General features: G+C 43.3%; 1 protein-coding gene across 3 annotated transcripts in view; it reads left to right on the top strand.

Annotated features, from left to right (window-relative positions):
• Positions 1 to 11,112, top strand: part of LOC115204527 (bifunctional heparan sulfate N-deacetylase/N-sulfotransferase 1) — a 143,186-nt gene extending 132,074 nt beyond the window's left edge. For all 3 annotated transcript variants that reach the window (XM_029770181.1, XM_029770182.1, XM_029770183.1), the window contains exons 14-15: positions 5,662 to 5,764; positions 7,581 to 11,112. In XM_029770181.1, the coding sequence (XP_029626041.1) occupies positions 5,662 to 5,764; positions 7,581 to 7,700 (223 nt within the window). In that variant the 3' untranslated portion in view covers positions 7,701 to 11,112. The remainder of the gene's footprint in view (positions 1 to 5,661; positions 5,765 to 7,580) is intronic.
• The last annotated feature ends 1,888 nt before the right edge of the window (positions 11,113 to 13,000 follow it).

Below are 13,000 nucleotides of genomic sequence, written 5' to 3'. Positions count from 1 at the left end.
TGAAGTGGATCCTCTTTTTGGCCTACCACCCAGGACAAAGAATCACCCAGGACAAAGAATCGGATCCCAGCCGGCGAGCCAAAACAACGGCGCCGCAGAAGGGGCAGACGGAGTGGTCTTCTGGACAGGCTCCGTAGACGGGCACATCGCGCACCGCTCCCGAGCATACTACTCGCCAATGTCCAGTCTCTTGACAACAAGGTAGACGAAATCCGAGCAAGGGTAGCATTCCAGAGAGACATCCGAGACTGTAACATTCTTTGTTTCATGGAAACATGGCTCACTCAAGACACGCTATCTGAGTCGGTACAGCCACCTGGTTTCTTCACGCATCGCGCCGACAGAAACAAGCATCTCTCTAGTAAGAAGGGTGGGGGTGTATGCCTTATGATTAACGAGACGTGGTGTGATCATAACAACATACAGGAACTCAAGTCATTTTGTTCACCTGACTTAGAATTCCTCACTATCAAATGCCGACCGCGTTATCTACCAAGAGAATTCTCTTCAATTATAAACACAGCCGTGTATATCCCCCCCAAGCAGACACATCGACGGCCCTGAAAGAACTTCATTGGACTCTATGTAAACTGGAAACCACATATCCTGAGGCTGCATTTATTGTAGCCGGGAATTTTAACAAGGCTAATCTGAAAACAAGGCTCCCCAAATTCTATCAGCATATCGGTTGTGCTACCAGGGCAGGTAAAACCCTGGATCATTGTTATTCTAACTTCTGCGACGCATATAAGGCCCTCCCCCGCCCTCCCTTTGGAAAAGCTGACCACGACTCCATTTTGTTGCTCCCAGCCTATAGACAGAAACTAAAACAGGAAGCTTCCACCCTCAGGTCTGTTCAACGCTGGTCCGACCAATCGGATTCCACACTTCAAGATTGCTTCGATCACGTGGACTGGGATATGTTCCGCATTGCTGCGAACAACAACATTGACGAATACGCTGACTCGGTGTGCGAGTTCATTAACAAGTGCATCGGTGATGTCGTACCAACAGCGTCTATTAAAACATTCCCCGACCAGAAACCATGGATTGATGGCAGCATTCGCGCAAAATTGAAAGTGCCAACCACTGCTTTTAATCAGGGCAAAGTGACCGGAAACATGACCGAATATAAACAGTGTAGCTATTCCCTCCACAAGGCAATCAAACAAGCTAAGCGTCAGTACAGCGACAAAGTGGAGTCGCAATTCAACGGCTCAGACACGAGAGGTATGTGGCAGGGTCTACAGTCAATCACGGACTACAAAAGAAAAATCAGCCCTGTCGCAGATCACGATGCCTTGCTCCCAGACAGAGTAAACAAGTTTTTAGCTCGCTTTGAGGACAATACAGTGCCACTAACACGGCCCGCTACCAAAACCTGCGGGCTCTCCTTCACTGCAGCCAACGTGAGTAAAACATTTAAACGTGTTAACCCTCGCAAGGCTGCAGGCCCAGACGGCATCCCCGGCCGCGTCCTCAGAGCATGTGCAGACCAGCTGGCTGGTGTGTTTACAGTCATATTCAATCAATCCTTATCCCAGTCTGCTGTCCCCACATGCTTCAAGAGGGCCACCATTGTTCCTGTTCCCAAGAAAGCTAAGGTAACTGAGCTAAATGACTACCGCCCTGTAGCACTCACTTCCGTCATCATGAAGTGCTTTGAGAGACTAGTCAAGGACCATATCACCTCCACCCTACCTGACACCCTAGACCCACTCCAATTTGCTTACCGACCCAATAAGTCCACAGACGACGCAATCGCCATCACACTGCAAACTGCCCTAACCCATCTGGACAAGAGGAATACCTCTGTCGATTACAGCTCAGCATTTAACACCATAGTACCCTCCAAACTCGTCATTAAGCTCGAGACCCTGGGTCTCAACCCCGCCCTGTGCAACTGGGTCCTGGACTTCTTGACGGGCTGCCCCCAGGTGGTAAGGGTAGGTAACAACATCTCCACCCCGCTGATCCTCAACACTGGGTCCCCACAAGGGTGCGTTCTCAGCCCTCTTCTGTACTCCCTGTTCACCCACGACTGCGTGGCCATGCACGCTTCCAACTCAATCATCAAGTTTGCAGACGACACTACAGTGGTAGGCTTGATTACCAACAACGGCGAGACGACCTACAGGGAGGAGGTGAGGGCCCTCGGAGTGTGGTGTCAGGAAAATAACCTCGCACTCAATGTCAACAAAACAAAAGAGATGATCGTGGACTTCAGGAAACAGCAGAGGGAGCAGCCCCCTATCTACATTGACAGGACAGTAGTGGAGAGGGTGGAGAGTTTTTTAAGTTCCTCGGCGTACACATCACGGACAAACTGAAATGGTCCACCCACACAGACAGCGTGGTGATGAAGGCGCAGCAGCGCCTCTTCAACCTCAGGAGGCTGAAGAAATTTGGCTTGTCACCAAAAACACTCACAAACTTTTACAGATGCACAATCGAGAGCATCCTGTCGGGCTGTATCACCGCCTGGTACGGCAGCCGCTCCACCCATAACCGGAAGGCTCTCCAGAGGGTAGTGAGGTCTGCACAACGCATCACCGGGTGCAAACTACCTGCCCTCCAGGACACCTACACCACCCGATGTCACAGGAAGGCCAAAAAGATCATCAAGGACAGTAACCACCCGAGCCACTGCCTGTTCACCCCACGATCATCCAGAAGTCATGGTCAGTAGAGGAGTATCAAAGCTGGAACCGAGAGACTGAAAAACAGCTTCTATCTCAAGGCCATCAGACTGTTAAAACCTGTTAAGGATAGGGGGCAGTATTTTCACGTTCGGATGAAAAACGTGCCCAAATTAAACTGCCTCCTACTCAGACTCAGAAGGTAGGATATGCATATTATTAGATTTCTAATACTAATTCTGAGTTTTATTGATGCCATGACTTGGCGGGTAACTGTATAGCTTGCTTTGATGGTTGCGTTATGTACTCAGAATATTGAAAAATGTGCTTTCGCCGAAAAGCTATTTTAAAATCTGACACAGCGGTTGCATTAAGGAGTAGTATATCTATAATTCTTTCAATAACTGTTGTGAAGTTTATCAACGTTTATGATGAGTATTTTTGTAAATTGATGTGCTCATTCACAGGAAGTTTTGGGTGGCAATACATTTTCTGAACATCACGCGCCAATGTAAAATGGGGTTTTTGGATATAAATATGAACTTTATCCAACAAAACATACATGTATTGGCTAACATTGAGTCCTGGGAGTGTCATCTGATGAAGATCGTCAAAGGTTAGTAATTCATTTTAGCTGTATTTGTGGTTTTTGTGACGCCTCTCCTTACTTGCAAAATGGCTGTTTGGCTTTTCTTGTTTAGGTGATGTGCTAACATAATCTAATGTTTTGCTTTCGCCGTAAAGCCTTTTTGAAGTCGGACACTGTGGTTAGATTAACGAGAATCTTATCTTTAAAATGATGTATAATACTTGTATGTGTGAGAAATGTGAATTATGAGATTTTTGTTTTTTGAATTTGGCGCTGTGCTATTTCACTGGCTGTTGTCAAATCAATCCCGCTAATGGGATTCGCGTGTTAAGGGGTCACTAAGAGGTTAAACAGCCATCACTAACATTGAGTGGCTGCTGCCAACATACTGACTCAACTCAAGCCACTTTAATAATGGGAAAATGTATGTAATCAATTTATCACTTGCCACTTTATATTATTTATATTAGATAATGTTTACATAACCTACATTATTATTCTCATATGTATATACTGTACTGTACGCCATACCATCTACTGCATCTTGCCATCTTGATGTAATTAGATGTATCACTAGCCACTTTAAACAATGCCACGTTATATAATGTTTTCATAACCTACATTACTCATCTCATATGTATATACTGTACTCTATACCATCTACTGCATCTTGCCATCCTGATGTAATGTATCACTAGCCACCTTAAACAATGCAGCTTTATGTTTTCATACCCTACAATACTCATCTCATGTATATACTGTACCCTATACCATCTACTACATCTTGCCTATGCCGTTCGGCCATCACTCATTTATATATTTTTATGTACATATTCATATTCATTCCTTTACACTTGTGTGTATAAGGTAGTTGTTGTAGAATTGGTAGATTACTTGTTAGATATTACTGCATGGTCGGAACTGGAAGCACAAGCATTTCGCTACACTTGCATTAACACCTGCTAACCATGTGACAAATACATTTGATTTGATTTGACCTGTCACCTATTAAGCACGTTTGGGATGCTCTGGATTGATGGGTACGACAGTGTGTTCCAGTTCCCTCCAATATCCCAGCAACTTTGCACAGCCATTGAAGAGGAGTGGGACAACATTCCACAGGCCACATTCAACAGCCTGATCAACTCTATGTGAAGGAGATGTCACCCTGCATGAGGCAAATGGTGGTCACACCAGATACTGACTGGTCTTCTGATCCACGGCCCTACCTTTTTTTCTTTTTTTGATATTGTTGACCAGCAGATATGTGTTCCCAGTCATGTGAAATCTATAGATAAGGGCCAATGGAATGTATTTCAATTGGCTGATTTCCTTATATGAACTGTAACTCAGTAAAATCTTTGAAATTGTTGCATGTTGCGTTAATTTTTTTTCAGTGTAATTTACCACATAATGATGTCAGGCAGTTGTTTTCAACTGGCTCTTTCACTAAAAGTTTTTTTTTTTGACTGCACTGGGCCTTTAAAGCAGGGATGGGCGACTTTGATGGGGGGCCACAAAAAATCTGAACTCATCTTGAAGGTCTGCAGTTGCTCGCGGGTCTGCGTACCTACATCTGCCACGTTGTGATCAAAACATTTTTTGTAAGTTTGCTGTAATTCTAAACATTTTGACATAGGGTGGAGAGAAATGTTAGCAGTTTTTAATATGTCTAACGAAATCAACTTTGGCCCCCCAGCCTATAATTCTAGCGTTTTAGTTTAGACAGCTGGCCGCTAAACTAACTTAGCAATTTTTTAAAATTCTGCTGATAGGGGCTAATTGACTATCTGTGAATGACATAAGAGAAAAACTGCTGATGCACAACCAAATTTCTAAATTGCACCTTGTGTGTTCTACTATTCTAACTCTCAACATGAAGTTGAAACGCTGACTGAGTTGCTAAAACATTTTAAATAAAACATTTAAATTGTTGGAAATTCATCTGAGGGCCTTCAAAAGGGTGCAGGCCTCCAGTTGCCCATCCCTGCTTTAAAGTATTGAGCTGTTCAACACCGCTGTGATTTGTGAAGGAACCTATCTTTTCAGTCGGAGCGGAGGTGCTTGGTTTGTGAACAGCTTTGATGTGGTTTTCAGAATGCTCTCTTTTGGAGGGATTACCATCGCTTTGACATCACCATGCCAACCTTTTCCCTTTCTTCTGCTTCCCTCTGTTCACAAGCCCCCCCCCATATCTGTTTCTGCCTCTGACGCTTGACCACATAATCACCCAGCCAGACTGCAGTAAACAGCAACATCTGTCAGCCACATCCCCCTGTGGACAATGGATATGGTTTGTCGCCGTGACTCTTTAAACACGAAGAGCCGCAAACCATCTGTTCAGGATGTTCCCTTTTCATTAGGTTGATGAGAATTAATTTAAACATTTTGACTTGCCTACCTCCATTGTCTGGTTCTATGTTCCTCTTCCAGGTTTGATCCCAAAAAAGGGTTCTGGTGCCAGTTGTTAGACGGAGGGAAGACCAAATGTCTGGGCAAGAGTAAAGGACGAAGATACCCCGACATGGACACAGATGTAAGTTACTATGAACCATGTACACAAACCTCAAATGTCTGTCTTTCCCTCAACTTAAAAACATTATTAGACGTAAAAATGTTGTTACCTTGATAAGCATGTGTTTTTTTATATAGTTGAATTGTCTCTCCTAGAATAGATGTTATAGAAGTATGTCCTACTCTAGTCAGTGGTGCTTTATGGTCCTCATTGCCTGTCTGTCTGTGACAGCCTCCGCTCAGCTCTTTTCAGGATGGGCATGGAAATCCACCGGATCTGGTAGTGTCTAAGGAGCAGCCATAGAGAGGAGAGGGGTGTTGAGGAGGACAGGGTGGGCACTGAGCTTAGGTCTTTGAAGTTACCTTGCCTGTGTTGGCACAGACACCTCAGGGGTAATTAGCTGGGATGACAGGGCTCATGAGACACACAGAGCAGAGCTGCAGTGCCCTCTGCCTGAGTTACTCAGTAGTCTGGACTAAAGCTCTCTCTGCACACTAAGTTAACTAAAGGTAATGTAACATTAAATGTGATGTTGTTCCCTGGGTATAAGAGTTAAATACTCATCATAACATTGAAGATTGTCATATCATTTCAATACCAAAACTAGCTGCAAGCAGCCATATACATGTACCTTTTAGTCATTTAGCAGACACTCATCCAGAGTGATTTACAGGAGCAATTAGGGTTAAGTGTCTTGCTCAAGTGTACATCGACAGATTTTTCACCTAGTTGGCTTGGGGATTTGAACCAGCAAACTTTGTTACTGGCCCAACACTCTTAACAGCTAGGCTACCTGCCGCCCCATATCTAGGGGTTCAAGCTTTGGCCGCCCAGCGCCACTTTAAGGAGAAATTGGACAAGCCACTTCTGTACTTATCACGTTTGCCAAATATCAGAACTCAAAATCAAACGGATCACGCAGTATGCTTTTGATGGATTATGTACCGTTTTTATGTTCACTACTATAAAAGTCTTATATTCCGGAACCGCTTAACCAATTGGCACCATATTTGGTGTGTAAGCATCTATAAACCCACGTCTTTAAATATTTTCCAACACTCTTAATTCAAACAACATAAGCCAATGAGCTTGCATTAATGTTTTTTCCTGTCCAATAGCACCCCCATGAGACCAAATTTGGACCATATTCTGCAGGTTAGCAAGAGTCACGGCCCTGAGCATGTGTCAAATTCCAAGACTGAGTCAAACAGATCAAGAGATATGAATATGTGCCTGTTATAGCTCCACCATGTGGTGACTCTGATTTATTCATTACGAATAACTGTGTCTGATTTGATATGCATTTATGTGCCAGGTCACGCCCACTTTAATGCTTATTAGTCAGTAGTGGCCATGTTGTTTATGATGCTAGTCTGGAAAAACATGCGTTGTGAGACCTTGGTCCGTATATGCCGTGTATCAAGTTTCGTGCAGATACATGGCAAATGTGTTCCTTGTGAGGACAGAGACCTATGCACTGAATTCCAGGACTAGCTCAAACGGGGTGAGGGGTGTGAGCTTTCAAAGTTAGCATTTTCAGTCACTTGTTATAGCGCCACCATGTGGCCAGTTGGCCCTTTGCCATGATGCAAGGTTGCAACCTCCAAGGCCCGACCATCTCACGGGAATTAGAATTTTATTTAACCAAATCGTCAGAAGAAAATAACCAATGGCTACAAATACCGTAGGGTTTGACCCAGCTTCACTGATGAGCCCCTAACTAAATGGGCAACTGCTGTATATAGGGTGGGAGCTACAAACAATGTATGTGTATTAAAAATGTTCTTGTAACTGTGCCCTATATTTGACACACTCTTTCTCTCTTGTCCTGTGGCAGTCTCGCTCCTTCCTTAGGGAGCACTACAGGGACAACAACATAGAGCTGTCCAAGCTGCTCTATAAGATGGGCCAGCCTCTGCCCAGCTGGCTCAGGGAGGAGCTGCTCCACACCAGGTAGCCTCAGCACGGCCGTGGACACGAGGACAGAGACACCACCCCAACCTGACCCTCCTGTCCCCCACAGAGGGGGACGCACGTGCTCGCCCCTCGGCTCCAGCTATTCACCGCCATGCGGGCTGACCAGGAGCTGAGGAAGGCAGGAGAGACAGGCCCCCCCCATGCCAAGTCAGCCCAGCTGCTCCCAGTGGCCCCCAGGGACCCTAGCATGGGGTGTGGGCCCTCAGGAGGGAGAAGAGGCCGAGGTGAAGGAGAGACATGAACTGAGTTTAGGATTGTTCTACTTCCTTCTCAGAGAGAATGACACTGGGGCAAAGAGAGAAGAGGGAGCGATCCCTCAACGGGGACTGATGTTCTTGTTCCATCACTGAAGTGTGCACTCTCTCACACAGACTCTCACACAGACACACACACAGACACACACAGACAAGACAACGTCATTTCTCTGTGCCTGTCATGAACAATACATTAGCCAATAATGGATATTCAAGTGCCAGAGTGGAATGTTCATTTGAAAGTATTTCTGAATTTATATTTTCATAATTAACACTCATATACTGCTGGATGTCTATTTGTTTCCGAGGTGTTATGGTTGCACAACGCATCTGTCGAGCCTTGTATGTTCTTTTTAATCTGTGTTCATCTGAAAACCTAACTGGAGCCCATGTATTGCTACCACAGACCACACTGACCCTTGACCTTTATCTTGTCAAATTACATTTGGTTGTCTGAGACCTTCAATTGAATGAATTCACAGTGGATTAAAAAAGTTAAATCCATAATGATATTTCCGAACGAGACAAGCTGGCCTTGCCTTGGTCAGTGGAATGTTTCCGCTTGTCCTTGGTTGTAACGTCCTTTAATAATGAAATATTGAAACCCATTCCTAAATACAGCTGATTCTACCAAGTCTGTAGAGTACACTGCAAACTGAACATAAATGTGACATGAGAAATGTAGCTGCATGTTAAAAGGCCTTAAGGTAGACATTGCAATTTATCACTGAGGAGACGAGCATCATCATCGCCATCCGATGTGTTACTGTACCGAGCATATCTTTGTTTCCACTAGTGATGGTAGAGCAAGTGGAGCATGATGTTGACTTTTTTTTTTACATTTATTTTGACAGCAGGTTAATGTTATAATCCACATTATAATTCACATTTCCTATTGCTGCCGGATTATTTTCTGGCTCAAATTAAGATCCTACATCTGTAAATTTGCAGTAATGCGCCTCTTATATTTGCACTTCTCATTCTTATCAAATGCCTTACCAATTTAAGACTAAATTAAGTTTTGAATTATTGATTAAAAACATTAAGCACTACATTTTTATTTAACATTTATTTTTGACAGGGAGTCGATGCTGAGACTAAGGTCTATTTAACAGATGAGCCCTGTTTAGCACAACAATACAATACACACATTAAATGACACATTCATATACACATTAAAATAGATGTTATTATACACAACAATACACGTTAAGTAAACTGACACATTCTTCAGTAAAAAGGTCCCCTAACAACCGTCTGAAGGACCCTAGAGCAGGCCTGGGCAATTCCAGTCCTCTGGGGCCTGATTTGGTGTCTCACTTTCCCCCCATCCCTAGCAAACACAGCTGATTTTAAACTAATTGCATTCTAAACTGAAGATCTTTATTATTGGAGTCGGGTGTGTTGGCTGGGGAAAGTGTGACACATCAGGCCCCGAGGACTGGAATTGCCCAGGCCTGCCCTAGAGGCACCAATTCCTCCCATTTTAAAGTGTGTTGTAGATCATTCCACGTGTAAGGTACAACAAAACTAAAAGCAGGTCTCCCCAACTCAGTGGAGATGGAAGGGATCGCCAGAGTTCTCCATCCCTGAGCCTGAGTCAGGTAGCCCGTACATCTATACGTTATTAATGAGGTAAGGACTTCTGGTCTTTCTCAACTCAAGCTAAATCCCCTCCCTATGCATTCGGGCACCTGATTTGTTCCTCCTACTGTTCCTGTAAAATTGGGCTATGTGGGAGAGTAGAATGGAAGGTTATATGTTGATTTACTCCACTAAGGAAGTATACTGGTTCCCTTAGCCATAATGTCCTAGTTTACAGTTAGACAACATCACAGTCTCCCCTTTCACCTACAGTAGAATGACTTGGCCACATGCTAAATCCAACACAGGATGTTGAGGATCATCAGTCACAGCAACATGCCTCTAGCTCGGCAGCATTTAGCTGCAGTGAAGTTGATTTAGTATTTAGTATGCCCTTTGAACTGAAGCCCACTGGGTCAGTTGATAGTGTAAATGGACGCCTGTAAGAAGTTGTTCTTATCTGTCCCTGTATGATGCTCTTAGAGGTTCACTCTCTGTCCTGTCATCCTCATGGTTTATTTATCACCACAGCTTGGGGTCCTAGCTCATTTCAAAAAGTCCAATCAGGAGAGTTTTAGTGTTCTGCAAAGACTTGGGCGAAAATGAAAGGAGGTGGAATTGGATTTTGAAGCTGCAAAATCAAACATTCTGAGGAGCTGGTGTTTTCTGTACAGAACACACAGGGCTTTCTTTTCTCCAGTTATTAGTCGAGGTTAGAGGAATGTGAACTCGCATCGTTTCATCAGTTAGTTGCTATACAGATACAAAGCATCTAAACATATATTGGGGCTTAATGACATTTCTTTGTTGTATTACAGTTCCAGTATGTACAGACGCATGATCTACTCTGAATCCATTCTCTCCTAGAAGCACAATATTTATTTCTCAGCACTAGGTGTTAGAAGAAGGTACTGCTACAACTTTCCTGTTAAGGAGAACAGTCCTTGTTTGTGGTAGGAATTTTGCAGGGCTCCATTTTCTATTTTGTATTACTTGGACTCTTGTAAGGAAGTGTGGACTTACGAGTCCATTCTAGATTAATTGTATGTAAGGTACTGAATCATGCACCTTGTGTGGTGATACACGGATGCACAAATGCTGCTCTCATTTCAATTTGCTCGAGGAGCTGTAATATATTCACGTTTCCTTTTTTGTCTTGAGCCGTTTTACAACTTCCTGTGACTTGAGCCTATTTTTCAATGCAATATGTGGTAGAAGTGTTCTGGTTTCCGTGTATCAGGGAGGTTGTTGTTGTTCCAGCCTATACATTACAGTCAGGAGATGAGCCAAGCACATCTCATGTCTGGGCTGTTCCTCCTTTACCCCACCCCAGCAAAAGTCCTAGTGTTGTACTTTCAAAGATTCTGTATGACATTTAATGAGTAGTTAATAAATGAATGGTTAATATTGAACATTAATGAGTAGTAATTGTTAATTAACTAAGGAAATAATCATCTGGACTGTACAATCAACCAATTGTTAATATTTTTTTATTGTTGGTAGCTAATATTTTTGTGATTTTTAATTTACAAATAAAGAAACCACTTTTTTTAACTCTTGTCATGCATCTTCATTTTCTATGTAGTTGATCTCTTGTAGCAAAGTAAAGTAACAGCTATTGGCCAGGAGAAGGTGCATCATGAATGCTGTGTGAACTCATGTGGCTCATAGACTGTAAATTGGTTTCTTAGCTGCCAAATGACAGTAAATCCAACCCGTATCAGTTGTTCTGCACGGCAAGCACAAACCTCAGCCATCTGTCCCTACTACTGTAAGCGCAATATTAACTCATTTCAGATCGTAGTTGGCAGATTCAACATACTTTTGTGTTTATATATATATGTATATGTATATGTGTATATATGTGTGTGTGTGTGTGTGTGTGTCGACACCCCTACAAATTAGTGGATTTGGCTTTTTCAGAACACCTGTTGCTGACAGGTGTATAAAATGTAGCAATCTCCAAAGACCAACATTGGCAGTAGAATGGCCTTACTGAAGAGCTCAGGGACTTTCAATGTGGCACTGTCATGTGATGCCACCTTTCCAACAAGTCAGTACGTCAGATTTCTGCCCTGCTAGAGCTGCCCTGGTCAACTGTAAGTGTTATTGTGAAGTGGAAACATCTAGGAGCAACAATAGCTCAGCTGCGAAGTGGATGGTGTGAAGGTCGCTGCCATTGGACTCTGAAAAAGTGGAAAACCATTCTCTGGAGTGATGAATCACGCTTCATATTCTGGCAGACTGACGGACAACTCGGGGTTTGGCGGATGCCCCGATGCATAGTGCCAACTGTAAAGTTTGTTGGAGGATTAATAATGGTATGGGGCTGTTTTACATGGTTCGGGGGGGGGGGGCCGTTAGTTCCAGTGAAGGGAAATCTTAATGCTACACAGCATACAATGAAATTGTAGATGATTCTGTGCTTCCAACTTTGTGGCAACAGTTTGGGGAAGGCCCTTTCCTGTTTCAACATGACAATGCCTTTGTGCACAAAGCAAGGTCCATACAGAAATGGTTTGTCGAGATCGGTGTAGAAGATCGAGGATGTTTCACCAAAGGAGCTTGTCACCATAATAGATTTTAAACTCAACCTTTTGAATCAAGATCATCTGATTTTACACTTGCACTTTGGTTGCACTGCACACCACCCCCATGTCAATGTACAGATTGAGAGGGTTAAATGGGCATTTTAGCCAATGTGTAATTTACATAAATTAAATTACAGGGGTCCTGAATTTCAGCAAGCCAGAAGAGATTACAGGGTTTCAGAAGTTGATATGCCTATATAACAATATTATATTACCAAATTGAAAGAAGTGGTTCCAATTAAGTAATATTTCTGGATAAAGCCTTTACAGAAACAGAAACGGACATTTAGATGGATGAAAATATGTGATAAAATGAACTGCCGCATCTATCCACCGGATGTGTACCAAGCTCACTAAAAGTGGCAGTAATAAAGCCTCTCTTGAAAAAGCCGAATCTTGACCCAGAAATTATAAAAAACTATCGGCCTATATCGAATCTTCCATTCCTCTCAAAAATTTTAGAAAAAGTTGTTGCGCAGCAACTCACTGCCTTCCTGAAGACAAACAATGTATACGAAACGCTTCAGTCTGGTTTTAGACCCCATCATAGCACTGAGACTGCACTTGTGAAGGTGGTAAATGACCTTTTAATGACGTCAGACCGAGGCTCTGCATCTGTCCTCATGCTCCTAGATCTTAGTGCCGCTTTTGATACCATCGATCACCACATTCTTTTGGAGAGATTGGAAACCCAAATTGGTCTACATGGACAAGTTCTGGCCTGGTTTAGATCTTATCTGTCGGAAAGATATCAGTTTGTCTCTGTGAATGGTTCGTCCTCTGACAAATCAATTGTAAATTTCGGTGTTCCTCAAGGTTCCGTTCTAGGACCACTATTGTTTTCACTATAT

Source organism: Salmo trutta, chromosome 12, assembly GCF_901001165.1.
Source record: "Salmo trutta chromosome 12, fSalTru1.1, whole genome shotgun sequence".
NCBI classification, from domain to species: domain Eukaryota; kingdom Metazoa; phylum Chordata; class Actinopteri; order Salmoniformes; family Salmonidae; genus Salmo; species Salmo trutta.
This window is presented reverse-complemented; position numbering and strand designations above follow the sequence as displayed.